This window comes from Gymnoscopelus braueri, assembly GCF_963280865.1.
Source record: "Gymnoscopelus braueri genome assembly, chromosome: 5".
Lineage (NCBI taxonomy): Eukaryota > Metazoa > Chordata > Actinopteri > Myctophiformes > Myctophidae > Gymnoscopelus > Gymnoscopelus braueri.
The window spans coordinates 36,236,350-36,251,387 of NC_137606.1; the positions used below are offsets into that span (position 1 = coordinate 36,236,350).

Sequence of the window (15,038 nt, forward strand, 5' to 3'; positions counted from 1 at the left end):
CAATTACCAAGTACTGTATAACACTATTTGTTGTGTACATTACCTGTGGTTTTACATATAGGCTGGACAAAGAGACGACTCTCTGAGTCTCTGAGCGTATGTATGCTATCAGAAAAGCTCATTTGGATTACCCTGTGGCTAAGCACTTTTATAATGTATCTAACAGTAACCCAGACAGTATTATGGTTGAAGTCCCAGAAACCATCAAAAAGAATATATTATTGCAGAGAGATTTTATATATACTGTATATATAGCTTAGGGCTTAGGTGTTTTTTATCCTCAGCGATAATGTGTGTGTTATAGGTTATGGAAGTGCTGATGTGCTCCCTTCTTTTATCACCAAATAAATCAATCAATCACAATAGAGGCACAGAGAAAATATCAGCATTACTGAGATTAACAACACAGGGATGAAATAAAACCCTCAAGAGACATCCCTAGATTTAACATTAGTTTTTTTTATTTACATGTTATACTCTTACAAAAACAACAGGACTGAAAGGTCGGAACACTAACCAAGATTGAGAACAACCATAAACGTTTACAGTACAGAGTGGTCTGAAATCAGTTTTAATAGCCAAGCTGTGGAATATTGTCCAGTTAAAACACTCAAAACACAGCAATTGTGTGGTCGTCATGTACAATGTGCAGGTTGCGTTGTTGTCTGGGATGTTTTCGGACATATTTCTTAAAACTACTTTCTAAATACAGTATCAAAGACACAAAATACAACTGTTTCAAAGCAGGTTGCAGTCAAGTAACCTACGGTATAAAGAATATGCAATATAGTTATGTATGTATATATACACGTTGCAGACGGTCACAAAGTGAAGGCTTGCCGACGCCCTCACACTCTGAAAACTAAGGTTCTCTATTCACATTAAACAAGAATATCCAAACATGGCATACCCATGAAACAGCAACCATAATACAAAAGTCACCAAAAATATATATATATATATATTTATGTAGATATGAAGAGCTACCTTTTTAGTTTTTCTCCTATTTTTAAACAAACTGTATGAATCATAAAATGTATACATCGTGTGTACACTGAAAAGGCATGTACTGTATATAATTGGCTGATTTTTAAAACCATTGCACATAAAAAGGAACTACATAGAGAACAGAGGAGAAAAAAGACATGCAACGAAAAACAAATTAAATTGGATAAAAAAGGCATTAAAACACATAAGGCCATGACAGAGCACACATCACCTCAACTTGGCATCACTGGAACAAGCAGCCAACAGAAGACAAGAAGCTGAACATGCTCTCCGATCCAAACAGACAACTACATGGACATGCAACCTTTCAAATGAACAAACCCACTTCAAAACAACCACTTCTTTGATAATGAAGTGCCATTCATCATTTCACAGATCAAATGGACTTCTCAACTCATCAGCTTCAGTCATATTTGAATAAAACATAAATGATACATTCTTTCTATTCATTGTTCAAGAGACAAAATGTTGAGCTAGAACCGTTAAAACACCTGTCCATTTATTGCACACGAATGATTCACAAAAATATTTCGGGCACTTTTGCGTTTCGACAAACAGCAGCATTTTCTTTATAAAAAAAGTCATTTGAATACAGACACACACAGCTGAATGGAACAGATGACAAGTGTACCACGTACAAATGGAGAATAGAAAAATGTTCTTAAAATTTAAAAGTCTCACAATTGTGCAACTCAAGTTAAATAGGTCCATTTAGTAAGGCTAGCCTTTGTTTATGCACAAATACAGTGTTTTAAGGGGCAAAAAAGCACAACCATTTTACTAAATCAACATGGACCACATAGATTGATTATCTCTTTCACTTATTGTGTGCAATTACTGATTGCCATGGTAACTCTCCAAAGAGACAGAGAACATTTGGTCCAATGGGGGGAGGGGCTCAATTCACACCCAGATAAGAGGGCAAAATGGCACAACTTTCATAAAGGAAGTCATAGGCTGGCAAGAGATGACAGAAACTGTTAAGACTCTTCTCAATGAATTTCTGATTACTAGCATGCTATAGGAATGTTTTTTTTCCTATCATAGCATAATTAGGTTTATTCATTGTCGAGTTTACAATCATCTCCTACCATGTATTTAAGGTGGTCTGTATAGTGAATAACATCAATGTTTACTGTTTAGACCGTTTTCAGGAGGCAACCGGTATTACATTAAGAATGAAGGTTTCACTAAATAAGACAAGTAATAAATATCAGTAGCATTCATCTCATGGATTTACCATGCGTATTGCGTATCATTGTCTTCTTATAATACAGGCACAACTATGCTGATCTACAGAATGTTATGGTGGCACATTATAGCTAACAGTAGCTAACAGAACTCCGAGGTTTTGACCAACAGTCAGCAGGAAGAAAAAAATCAAAATAAGTAGCAATGAGTAGGGCTGCACAATATATTGTACATAATTATCGTTCATTTGGAACAACCTGGGGTGGTTATATAACAAGTGCACATCGCCTATTCCTGCTGAGGTCAATCACAGTCCTTTTAGTCCTGCGTCTATTAGCCGTAGAGGGAAATGCAGTAAGGAGCAGACTGCTGCTGAGACAGGTGAATAGAAATGGAAAGAAGTGCAATAAAATAATTTTGTTCCCAAAATAGTCAGTGACAAAACAGTAACTTTACCCAAATTCAGGCCATCAACTATGCCCCCCCCCCCCCAAGTGCTAAAGAAGTTAGAGAGTAAAGGGGTTTGTGAACAAATATGGTGGCTGATTTTATCACAAAGCTTATTTTTGTTAATACTGTGCAGCCCTAGCAATAAGGAAATGTATACCGACAGAAGCGGTACCGTACAAACAGAAATGGTTTATTCTGTGGCTCAACCGGTCCATATACGACTCACAGTACATGCACCCACACACGCGCGTGCGAACACGTGCTGTTGTTCACTTGACTGTCTTTAAAGCATCATATCACTTCAAATTAGCCTGGTTTGATTTGAGACGATATCTGCTCTCCCAGGTATCTGCAGTGATGTATTGTCTCTGCTTCTATTTGCCTCTTAGCAGACTGCAAATTCAACTCAGAGGGATTGGTTTTTTGCCTTTTACCATTCTACAGAAAGAAAAAAATCAACTTTCTTTGCTGGCTAACAAAGACCTTTGGCCCAAATAATGCTGGAAGCTATAGTCATACTATAATCAAAGCTTTCAAAGATTATTATATTAGTGGAGTCCAGGGGGTTCAACCAGGTAGCAGAACGTAACATGTAGACAGAAACTGAATTGCGATGTCATCAGTTATAATGCGGCTCATGAGCTGTGGAACTGGCAAGTCATTTCCTCTTTATACAGCACCTCCTTTGATGTCTTTCCTATTGTAGCATCAAATAAAGCTTCACAAATAGATACAAAAAGAGAAGATAAAACATATAGTTGTAAAAGTGATGCACTACAAATTGACAAACTGTCTTAAAGGACAAGCTGGCCTGAGACAACCAGAGGTTAGATGCGACATGTAATGCTACATCTCCATGCCTTACAATGCGTATTCGAGAGTATAACGCTGTTTGATGTAGAAAGCAATGCAACTTTCAGTAGACTTGATTTTTCTTCTGATGGCAACATGGTTATTTAAAGTGAGTTTTGTGAATCCGAGAAAGCCATCACATAATTTAAAATAAATGGGGGGGGAGTTTTTGGTTTTGAACCAACTGAAACCACTATTTGGATCTTAGTGTAACAGAAATAAATAAGATATAGCACTGATATCTTAAGGGAAAAACTGCATCTCTCTGTCAAAGCCATTTCAAGTTTTTGAAAAACCATTTAAAAAGTTGCCTTGCAAATGTATTGTGTTCATACTGATAAAGAGTAATACACAGACATACACACACCTGACAAGTCACACTTCACAACAGCCAACACACATAGTATTCAAATATTCAAAGTACAGTACAGGCTTTTGAAATATAGATAATAGTAAGTGACATGAATGGTTGCCAGTTAGCACTGGCACTGACGGAGCAACCCGGTCTCTGCCCATACTACCATCAGTGCTAGGAATAAAGTTAACGGCTTGATTTTCTTTTTCTTGATTTGTCACTTTGTCACTCCTTCCTCTACAATGTAGAGGATATGTAGAGTCTACATATTACTTGTTGAAATGGGGGGAAAATCTCAGGCACTTTCCAAAAGGTAGGGGGAAGTCTAGGGACTCGTACTGACTTGTAATTGGCTGGGGAGGGAAACAGAGGACTTTTCATTACTCAATGGTAATGGAAGCCAGCTCCTTGGTTGGGGCGTGCTGCTGCTGCTCCTCCTCCTCCTCCTCCTCCTCTCCACAGTCCACCGGGGAGTTAGCGCCTAGCTTGGCCTCCTCCCTTAGCACCGCTGTGACCTCCGCCTCCAGCTTGAGGGAGGTCTGGGCCTCCAGAGGGTCCAGGGGGTCAGCAGACAGGAAACCAGGGGAGCTCTCGCAGTTCTGTGTGGAGGAGGAGACGACCTGGGAAATGACGGGCAACTGGACCGAAGAGGACGAGGAGGCGGTGTTGGTGATGGAAGTGGAGGCGGTGCTGCCAGGGAAGACCGGGTGATGGTGGGGCGGCTCCTCCAAGTCGTACTGGACTCCCAGAGCCTCCTCTTCCTCCTGCACCTGGCTCAGGTAGTCGGGCACGAGGAAATCACTGTAGGGTGGGAAGAGAGAGGACATAAGAGAGACGGGAAGCCAGAGGAAGTTTTATAAACATTAATCAATGGCCCCTTCGGTTATTACTTAACCACATTGACCCTGGTGTCCCTGTTTTGGGCAATTCTTGGGGGAAATAGCAGCTCTACAAGCTCACATGTCGTGATGCGACTCATTGTGAGCTTGTAGAATGGCTATTTTCGCTATTTGTTGTGCATGAAAATATACAGGGCTTAAGTGGTTAACGTTTGTTCTCAAACATTTTGCTTTGTGACATCTTTCAACTGATTGCAGCCAGGTCCTCGGGTATGTGAAATAATATGAAAAGTAAAGCCTGATTTATATTTAGTTAAGGGCCATGTCACGCATTAAAATAGCTGATCTATAAGCTCACAACGCATCACGATGCTAAGAGTTGTGAGCTTGTAGATGGATTTTCATATTTTCAGTGCACGACACTGGCGTGCAACAACGTTTAAGACATAAGTGTTAAAATGCTGATTGTCACAGTTCTCGCTACTCCAAAACGATGCCATCCTACCAGAGGGTGTCAACTGCTGCAAACATGCCTAGGATTTAAGTGATTCTTAAGTGCCAATCAAAACCATGAGCAGTTGTGAGGCATTACATGGAGAGCCACCCTGAAACTTTCAAAATGGACATTTTTCCAAAATGAAAACAACAACGAACAAAGCCATTTGAACAAATTCAGACCACATCTTCATTATGCTGTCAACCACTATGTACGTCCACATGCCATTACTACAGCTAAGATGCACTTAGCAGAGTTATAGTGGACCATCACAGTAGCTTTAGAATCCTTTTACCCTGACTGACTATGCTAAGGGCTCGAGACCTCAGATCCAGGACAAATGTTAAGGTTAAGCGTATGTGTTATTGTGTGGCAAGACTAAAGCTTAATGGCAAATGGTAATCTATCTGCAATATGACAAGCTGGTCTGGAAATAAGCACTTTAAAAAATACAATGCAGTTAACATATCTTTTTACAAGAAGCTTGTGGATGGGAGTTAAGAGTCTTAACTGGCTTGCCAGAGAATTTTCCACAGAGTTATGATGTCAGGCGTAGACATTCTACTATAAAACTCTTGAGGAGTCGATGGCCCGTTTGAGCCCAAGCCGACCTGTGAGGGCTTGAGTTGATTAAGAAGTGGAAAAGTCTGGGATATAAAAGCACATGGCCACTTTATAAAAGACTTAAGACTGGGCTGTGTCTTACTATGGCTTCTGTGGACTGGCTTGTTCATACAAAAACAACCCCATTGAGCAGGAGCGAATAAAACTGCATTATTAGTTCGATATCAATACGGAAGCCATATGAGGATGACTCAATCATGTTGCTTGTGGTTTCAAGTTGCAAGTTAATTGATTCAGGTATGGTTGATAAACCAACTTCTAGACACACCCACAGGTTAATATTAAGATTACAGTTGCTTGTGCTGCAGCACTATAACAAAGCTGGCCTTAAGACTTTACTTGAAGATATTAATTGTACTGAAAAGTACAAATGTCTGCCGTCTTTTCAAATCAACTAATTTAGGATAAGTAACTTCATTACTTTGGGATACACATCACTTACAGTATGTAATACAAATTATACTTTTAAGAGTCCTTGACAGTGGGCGAAACGGATAAGTACTTGCCATCACCTTTGACGATGGACCTTAAACCTGTAGTTAGTTACACCTGGATTGAAACACCTCTACACATACCCCCAAAATACATGAAGGGCACTTGATATAGTGATTCAAAACAAACAAACAAATTCATCAGTGACAAACAATCAATCAAATGCACCCTCAGGGATTTAGAAGTTAAGCTGAAGAGATATCTTCAGATCCAGGCATGACTCCTCACCTGCTCTGGAAGTAGTTTGCTAGTTCGGATGCTTCATGGTTCAGACTCCTCAGATGAACAATTAAATTGCCAGAGTTGGTGAACATGGCGCCACACGTTTTGCACTCGTAAATCCGCGGCTTGCGGATTATATGTCGGGAGACCCTCATGTGGTGCTTATATTCACCGAAGGACGTGAATGTGGCACTACAAATCTGGCACCGGAAACAGCGTTTACCTTCGTGCTTTAGTCGATGCATCTTTAGTGAGTAGGCCCGCGTGAACTTTTTCCCACAGCGGTCACACTGGAAGGGCTTAATACCTAGGGAAAAAGAGGGGAGTCAGTTACACCTCTATTATCATGTATGAGTACACTATTGCTCTTCATCTCCCCTATTTTGTGAGAACTTGTCTCAGTGATTATAATAATTACATACACAAATAATATAAATCCAAGCCCTTTATTAAACTGCTAGCCTTAAATTTAACATACTCAAATTGAAGTGTAATGAAGGATTTCCAGCACTTGTACAACCCCCATTAAATGAAGACAAACTACTGCAACAGCCGTTGTTTGTGACTCAGACCAGTCTTTGTGAAGAATACAACATGCTCAACACCGTCCTTCACCATCACACAGCTCAGCTCCAGTGTGTATGTGCGTGCGTCTGTTGGCATGATGAGTGTGTATTTTCCCTGAGACAGAGCATTGTGTGTTTTCCAAATTAGTGTTCTCTGGAATGCCCTGACTCTGGATATTAAAGCCTCATCTATTCCACTCATCACAACGTCAAACAGAGCAGAGTTCATGTAAATACACACAGTGGTAAACTATTCTCCAGGTAGATACAGGCACGCCTACTATCGTAAGCCACCAGTGTGTTGATACAGATATAATAAATGTCAATGGCATTTACTAAACCTCTGCACTTTTAAATAAACACTTCACAAGTATACAGTTTAAGGCCAACTGCATCGTAATACAATAGAGCCATTTGTATATTTTCTCCTTGATCTAAACATAAGTTGAGAAATGTCCTAAAACCTCACAAGCTGCAAGTTTTCAGAAACTGGCCTCAGTGATTTAAACAAATTTTGAATGCAACCTAATGCAAAGTGTTTCTTTTCTTACCAGAGTGTATGAGCATGTGCTGCTTCAGGTTCTGAATGCGTGTGAATCGCACCCCACAGGTGGGACATTGAAAGGGCCTGTCAGGGCCGTTAGTACCTGGGCGGGCCGAGGGGCTGATGTACAGATGGTAGGGGTACTGGATCCCTTCCAGCCTGAAATAAGGAAAACACATGATAATGTGAGGAGGGTTCAGGGTGAAGCATGTACAGCCACAGGGCTCCAGACTAACCTTTTACATTGGTTTGCGCTGGTGCACCTAACTTTTTTTATTGAGGTGCACCAGCCCATCATTTAGGTACCCAACATTTTGTGCCTTTGGTTTATTAGATGTGAATGATAGTCAACGGTCAATGATAGAATAAAGGAAACTTGCAGAGTTTAAATCTTTACTTATTTCAAAGACACTTAGATGGCTATTTTATAATCAGTTTTGGTTCCTTCCTTAAGCCACTGCAATAGTTTTAATTTAAACAGGAAAACGCTTTAAAACAGAAAATTATCATACACACACACACACACACACTTCCAATTCCGTATCTTCTCTAGACTGAATATGCAAACTAGCACAATAGGAAATTAGCATCAGCTTCACTTAGAGGCTACAAATGGCTGGCAACAACAGGATTACACACTTTACCACTACAGTTTATTGGGCCATCGAGTTTAACTGTCATCAAGCTCTCGAAATTCTTTAAAGATGTCCTTATTTTTCGTTAGCAATGCTCATAGCATTGCTTGCATTGTAGGGTTGCTTGTTTATTTGACTATTTGACAAATGCAAAGTATTTTCTAATAGCACTTAAGTGCTGTTATCTTTGTCAACCAAAACTGTCGCAGAGGCTGTGCACTTGTCCACGTCAATGAGCTTGTGAGCTAATACACCATAAATTGGATCAAATGGAATGACAAGCCACCATGAAAACACACGCAACACTGAGTGAGCGAGAGAGAGAGTAAGACATTCTCTGCCCTGAGTAGAAGTAGGGTTACGCAGTACACGCGTAGCCCTCTCCTGCAGCACAGGTCTTCTAAAGACCAGTTCACACCAATGCAACTCCTTGCAACATGCAACTACTTGCAACCAGCATCCCCAATGGCAGTTGAAAGGAGTTGCATTGGTGTGGACTGAACTTTGAAACGGTTTTGTTGCAAGGAGTTGCGACTAGTCGCATTGGTGCGGTCTGGCCTTAGAATGAGGTGAGGAAGGAGAAGAGAAAAAAAAGCTGAAACAGACACTCAGTGTCAGTAATTAATTAAATGGTTGCACTAGTCTAGTGCAACCAATTAAAACTACATTTTTGGGTGCATGCTCCAGAGCCCTGAGGCAGGTAAACACAGAAACCCCCCTAACGATGATTTTATTGCTCGTTTGCCCCGCTAATTGTCTCACCAAACTGCACACGGCACTGGTTTGAAATTGTAGGTCATGCTGCCATGGCAACCAGTTGGAGTAGGCTGATTTTCAATACATTCTCTGCACGTATTTGTCAAATGTATATGCGTCACATAAACATCCTTGTACTTGTTGCCTCTGGAATTAATGTGCACTACAGATTGGCACAGTAAAACATCGAACAGCTGAAAAATGCACAAACTACTCTGACAGTACCTGAAATGTATCTTGATTGTATTGTCTTTCACTCATGCCTTGAGAAAGACTTAAGAGATGATATTTTAATATATATTTTCTTATAAGTTCTTAAGTTAACAGACCGCACCGACTGGCAATTCAACGCACCAAGTATTTTCACTGCTGGACCCGCAAGTGTTCTGGAGCGAGGAACATTCTTGCCTTGATTTTACCCTACCAGCCAGCACTTATTCTCAGGCTGTGTACCTCCACCACCAAATTGCAAGGTTATGTTTAGGTTTATATTTGAGATGATTAAGGTTATGGGCACACATGGGGCTGCCAATCCTAACAAGAGGCAGGATTTGCACCATCCTTTAAAGCAGTGCTGCCTGAGTTGACTCAGGGCAAAACATTTATCTTTTGCTAGTTCAATGGCAGCATACTAACGCTTAGTTTAAAGTCTTGCTGTGCTCTCCCGGTGGAGCTGTGTTAAGACACAGAGGAGAGAGGTTAACAGGAAATTGATTGAAAGCTAATTGAAAGCACTGAGGAAGTGCTGCTTGCCGCCAACAAGGGCCGCTATTGTGCCAAACTTGAAAACGTGTATAGTATCACTTTAAATATGATGTAATTAGGAGAAAGGCCTGGCTAGATGTTAGATTCTTTAATAGTCTACTGACGCATTCACTTCCAGTTCAGTGGATGTTTAGCGTTCATATCAGGTTCATCGTGTATTCATCTCATGACCTGAGGCATCTGTGTTGTTTCCCGGCAACGTACCATCGTTTGTCATACTTTTGCTATTGGGACATAACATTTCATGATGACCTAAGCAGGTGTGGTACAGACGCGTACTGCCTGGTGAAGAAAATGATGAGCTGTACATTTCCTATTGTTCAACTGCAAGTTTCAACAAATCATGTTACCTTTCATCGTCTTCTGCATGTCCTCCGGCATTAGACGTGCTTTGCATGGATGGCAATCCCTCAGATACTCCCTCATCCATCGACCCTGTTAAGAGAACAGACGGAGACACTTGTTAACAGCTGTTTCTCTGTCTGTTTACTTGGATAATGGTACAGCAAAGAGCAGACCTAAGTAATATGACGTCCTGTAGAATGATACGTTGTGATGAAAAATCTAACCTATTCTGTGATGAGTAATTCACTCCTGGTAAGTACTGTATATAGCGTCATTTAGAAAGCTCACCTATGGAAGAGGACTGCGGGCTGATGAGCAGCTCTTCCTGCACCTGTTCGCTCCCTGGTACCGTCTGCTGGTCGCTCAGAGAGCTCTGGGAGGCGCTGACTGGCTGGGAGGAGTTCTCCTGCACCTCCTCATCGCTGAGTCGCTCCACCTTCACCCTCACGTCCTCATCCTCTGTCGGCATGGGTGACGAAACAGCCTTCGAGCTTTCACATGTCAGGAAGTCACTGAGCCGCCGGCCTAGGCCTACTACCACCTCCGACGTCCCCGCTGCGGCCTGCTCCAGGCAGCGGGGGCTCTCTGGGAGTTTTGGTTTCTCAGAGTGGAACCTCCGGTCGATGCCGAAGGGGAAAGTCCACGGAAAGGCCAGGGATGAGTCCATGGGCTGGGTTGCACCATCAGAGAAAGAAGGTGAGGGGTTCGCTATCTGAGGGGAGGTGGTCACCATCTGTGTAGGGCATTTGAGCGGGCTCTCAGGCGACGCCATGCTGACGAAGGTCTTGCGTTTCCGCCGTGACTCGCGGCTCACCGGGATGTTCCTCTCCATCACGCTGCAGTCGGACGACACAGGCGACAAGCTGCCATCGAGGGGAGTCAGAGTACAGTTCGATGAAGCACCTTCAGGCACAGAGTCGTGCGGTTTGTCTGCAGCCATGCCGTTGTTACTTGGACTCCACAGGATGCTGGACTTCATAAATTCTGAACACGTACTCGCCACAGCAAACATCTGCATGTAACTGGCCGCGGCCAGGACGTCAATAATGTTCTCTGTGCTGATGGAGAGGGTCGAGGTGTAGGCGTACTCCAGGAGAGGGGTGAAACCGCTTACCGTCACATGGTGCAGGTCCAAGACAAACTTGTCCTCTTCTTCGGGCCGACCAACCAGCTTAGAGCGGAAGAAGTCGCTGCAGCAAGCCAGCACCACCTTGTGGGCCAAGAAGAGCTTGTCCTGTACCCGGATAGTGATGTCACACAGGTGGCCCTCGTTACGCAGTGCGTTGAGCTTCTCTAGCATCTCCTGGCTGTGAGACGCTGAGTTGTGGGTGAACGTTTTGACCCCCATGTTGGAGTCAGCTATCCCTCCAGACAGTCGAGAGTCGTGACTGATGTCCTCCTGTGGGGACAGGGACAATGAAGACACTTTATTTTCTGTGCTTTATTTACTACTTTCTTTTAGGTACGCCCATTTCTTTTTTTACCTTTTATTTTATTTTATTGACAATGACTACAGGAAGGCTGAGCCACCAGGACAAATCCACTTTTGTTTTTTAAAGGTTAAAGTGGCAGTGAAAGACGCTGGTATGGAAAGTATGAGGGCAGATATTCAGTCAGTTCTGCTACAGTGTAACTTAACAAGGATATTACTTCATTATACTACTTAGGAAATAATTTTTACCATGCAAAAAACGAATTAACTTTCTCACACACTGACAAATAAACTCAATTCCTAAACAATGCCAAGGTTTCTTTCCCTGAAATCCCTAAAAGTGCAACTTTCATACAACAATCTTACTGCTGCTTAATCATCAAAATAGTTTTTAACCAATCTCAACCAAATGCAGTGCTCATGTTGCAGCATTAGCAATATACTCCTTGTGTGTCTGCTTACTTGGTCTCATTATTAACACTTCCTCAAACAACACAATGAAATAATCTAACTACATGAAGTCAATATAAAAACACAAAGTACAGCACAATGCACAACAGAAGCTTTTCTTTGAGGCAACTTCTGCACAATAACCTAGGTTCCACAAAAGAAGTACGTTGTCAAGCAGAGGTTGGAAGACAAGCATACTTTGCAATTAAAGTAACGTTTTATCTACTGGGCATTACAGTATATAATTTAAAAAAAAAGACATATAGAAATTATTGGGGCTTTCATTTAAAAAATATTGACAAAACAAAAGTTGCTGTCACAGGATAATTACATTTCATATAAATGCCACCCACCCCAAGCTATTTAACCACACGTTGCATGATCAACATGTGGTGAGCTTGTAGATCTGCTATTTTCACTATTTTTGAACACATTTTTTATGTTTTGCCTATTATGACATGCCCAACATAGCGAGGGCCAGGTTGAAAGTGGTTAAATGTTTGGATGATGACACAGAAGAAAAAAGTGGGTTAGGGACAAAGTGAGAGGCGCGGCGGGGAGCTTTCATTGGGGAAGTGGTGGTGAGAGGGGTGAGAGCAGGGTAGACAGCGTTGGGGATGAAATGCCAAGTTACGTAACAACAATCAAAGCAGATGCGCAGCAGCGCAGGCCAGACCCAATGTGGAGGCCAGCGCACTACAGGATGCTGCACAGCTGTCTGTGAGACATGTGGGTTCTCTGAGGCATGAGATTTTCCATCAAACAAACGCTCAAGTCGAGGGGCTCTCGCAGGGAGAGCTTGCTGCTACCCTGCACACATACAGAGACCAAGGGAAAATACTCTGGGGCCCATGTTGGCCCAGTACAGCCAATGTAAATTACAGGCCTAGGCGGAGGGGTTTCTAACCTGCCATGCACAAACAGGGCTCACATTATTCACCAGAGGTTTGTTTTACCTTAATGCCTTGCTGGATTTGCCACGTTTATATAAGTAGACCTACCGGTGTGAGTTCTGCACTTTCACGGACAGATGATAACAAAGCATAACTAACTACCTTCACGCACAAAATAGACCCCCAAAATGAATAAATAATAATAATAGTAATACTAATAATAAAAAAAACTAAAAACTGCGAGCCTTCCATAGCCAAACCAAACTAATGCATAATAATGCTAAATGTTTGATATGTGTATATGTATCAAACTTTCAAATCAAAAGTGTATACAAATGATCTGTACACTTTTAATGTCAGTATACTATGAACCATGATGAGTCACAGCGGGGAGGAAAGAATAGTTACTGCTTACGTAGATGTTAATGCATGTAATTACAACAGAAAGAAGAATAGTTGCTTATGTATAGATGTTAATGCATGTAATTACGACAACAGAAGGAAGAATAGTTACTGCTTATGTATATATGTTAATGTATGTAATTACAACAACAGAAGGAAGAATAGTTACTGCTTATGTTTACTTACAACAACAGAAAGAAGAATAGTTCCTGCTTACTTATAGATGTTAATGCATGTAATTACAACAGCAGATAGCATGTTATGTAGACAGATTCCAGGTCATTGTTGACCTGGCATCCTATAGTGTGTATAGTTTTAAACTTTTTTGGATATTTTGGTTTACCTATGATCCTAGATTACTAGTTCTATGCATGTGATGTACTACCTCGTGTTGTCCTTGTTTACTGTAAATCGCTGTGGATTAAGTCAGCGTCTGCTAAATGCCTAATATTGTAAATTGTCCCAGCAGCACCAAAGCTCCATTCGTGATGTTTGTTTGGATGGAGCCGAGGGGGCGTGGCTCTGTGTTTACATCCACGCATCAGCAGCAAGTGACAACACGTCCTAAAGTCACTGGCGTAAACACACAGACAGCAGGACTGGAACACAATGTCGCGCCGCCAGTCAATTTGCTCCCACACGAAGCTCGCGGTTACGTTTTTTTTAGACGAACAAAGCGGCTTCTTCTCCCAAAATGTCGAACAAAAGAAATGTCTGCGCAACAACAATAACACACACAAAAAAAGTCGTTAGCGAGTCAGCGTTAGCATTAGCTGTGCCGCTAGCTGTGCTAACGTTAGCGAAGTTGGCGTTAATAGCTACGTTACTACGTAGGTCGCGAGGCTGACAGGACACAACCGACAACAAAGACAACAAGCTAATGTAGATAGTCCAGACATGTCCCAGACATGTCCAAAAACGGCACCTGGAGTCTCAGAGATGCCCCTGAAATAAGAGGGAAGGGGACAGAAATGCCCCTCTTCCACATTCAACAGAGGGGCACGAATGCGTCCTTTTCCTGCCCTGCAGACAGCCACGTAGCCTCTGTGTACACAACGATATTGTTACTGATGTTATCTACAGGTGAAATGTGTTTACCTTCTGTATCCAGGCCTTTGATAGCTGAGGTGGAGTCCAAAATCGGTTAAAAAATGCAAAGCCCTTAGCTGGCTGGGGAGAGCCAACGGTACTTGTAGTAATCTCGCGATGCCATTGGTAGTTACACGAGATTACTCCAAGTATCGCGCGATTGCTATTGCAACCATATAACAACAACAACAACAATAACAACAACAAAGGATAAAGAAAAATATATAATAATGAAGCAGACTTGTTTTGATGGATTGATTGAATAATTTATTAACAGTTTGCAAAGACAAGCACAGGGAAGTACAGTTCAATACAAGGTCTGTTAAGAAGATTTTAAACCCAAGAAAGTAATATGGCTTGTTTCCATTGGGGTCCTTTGTACTCAATTTATCGAAACATTTAATGACAGACAAATATACACTACTATGCAAAAACATCATATAAACTAAACGGGTAGAAATCGCAAATAAAACCATGTACCGTAAACGTCATATAAACGGGTAGAAATGTGAAGGAAAAAAATCTGGCAAAATCTGGGTTGAACGTGATTTGTGGAGCTCCCTCTGGTGTTGTGATTGTGGACGTCATTGACGTTTTTGAAGCAGTTTGACAGGTAGGCTACATGGGTGTCT

The 15,038-nt window shown here is 41.7% G+C and overlaps 1 protein-coding gene across 1 annotated transcript; it reads right to left on the reverse strand.

The window, feature by feature from the left end:
- Nucleotides 1-450: 450 nt before the first annotated feature.
- On the reverse strand, nt 451-14,516 carry zbtb44 (zinc finger and BTB domain containing 44). Its single transcript, XM_080428921.1, has 6 exons — nt 14,416-14,516; nt 10,429-11,539; nt 10,146-10,230; nt 7,647-7,798; nt 6,536-6,836; nt 451-4,657 (listed from the first exon to the last, which is right to left on the reverse strand). Exons 2-6 carry the CDS (start codon nt 11,486-11,488, stop codon nt 4,237-4,239), a joined length of 2,019 nt encoding a protein of 672 aa, XP_080285047.1. The 5' UTR covers nt 11,489-11,539; nt 14,416-14,516; the 3' UTR covers nt 451-4,236.
- Between the last annotated feature and the right edge of the window lie 522 nt (nt 14,517-15,038).

Bases quoted from the DNA above. Each gene is read 5' to 3' on its own strand.
- zbtb44 (XM_080428921.1), bottom strand. From the start codon at position 11,488: ATGGGGGTCAAAACGTTCACCCACAACTCAGCGTCTCACAGCCAGGAG. The intron at 10,231-10,428 runs GTGAGCTTTCTA...TTCTCTTAACAG, and splicing joins CCCGCAGTCCTCTTCCATAG to GGTCGATGGATGAGGGAGTA. The intron at 4,658-6,535 runs GTGAGGAGTCAT...CCCACCCTACAG, and splicing joins GCAAACTACTTCCAGAGCAG to TGATTTCCTCGTGCCCGACT.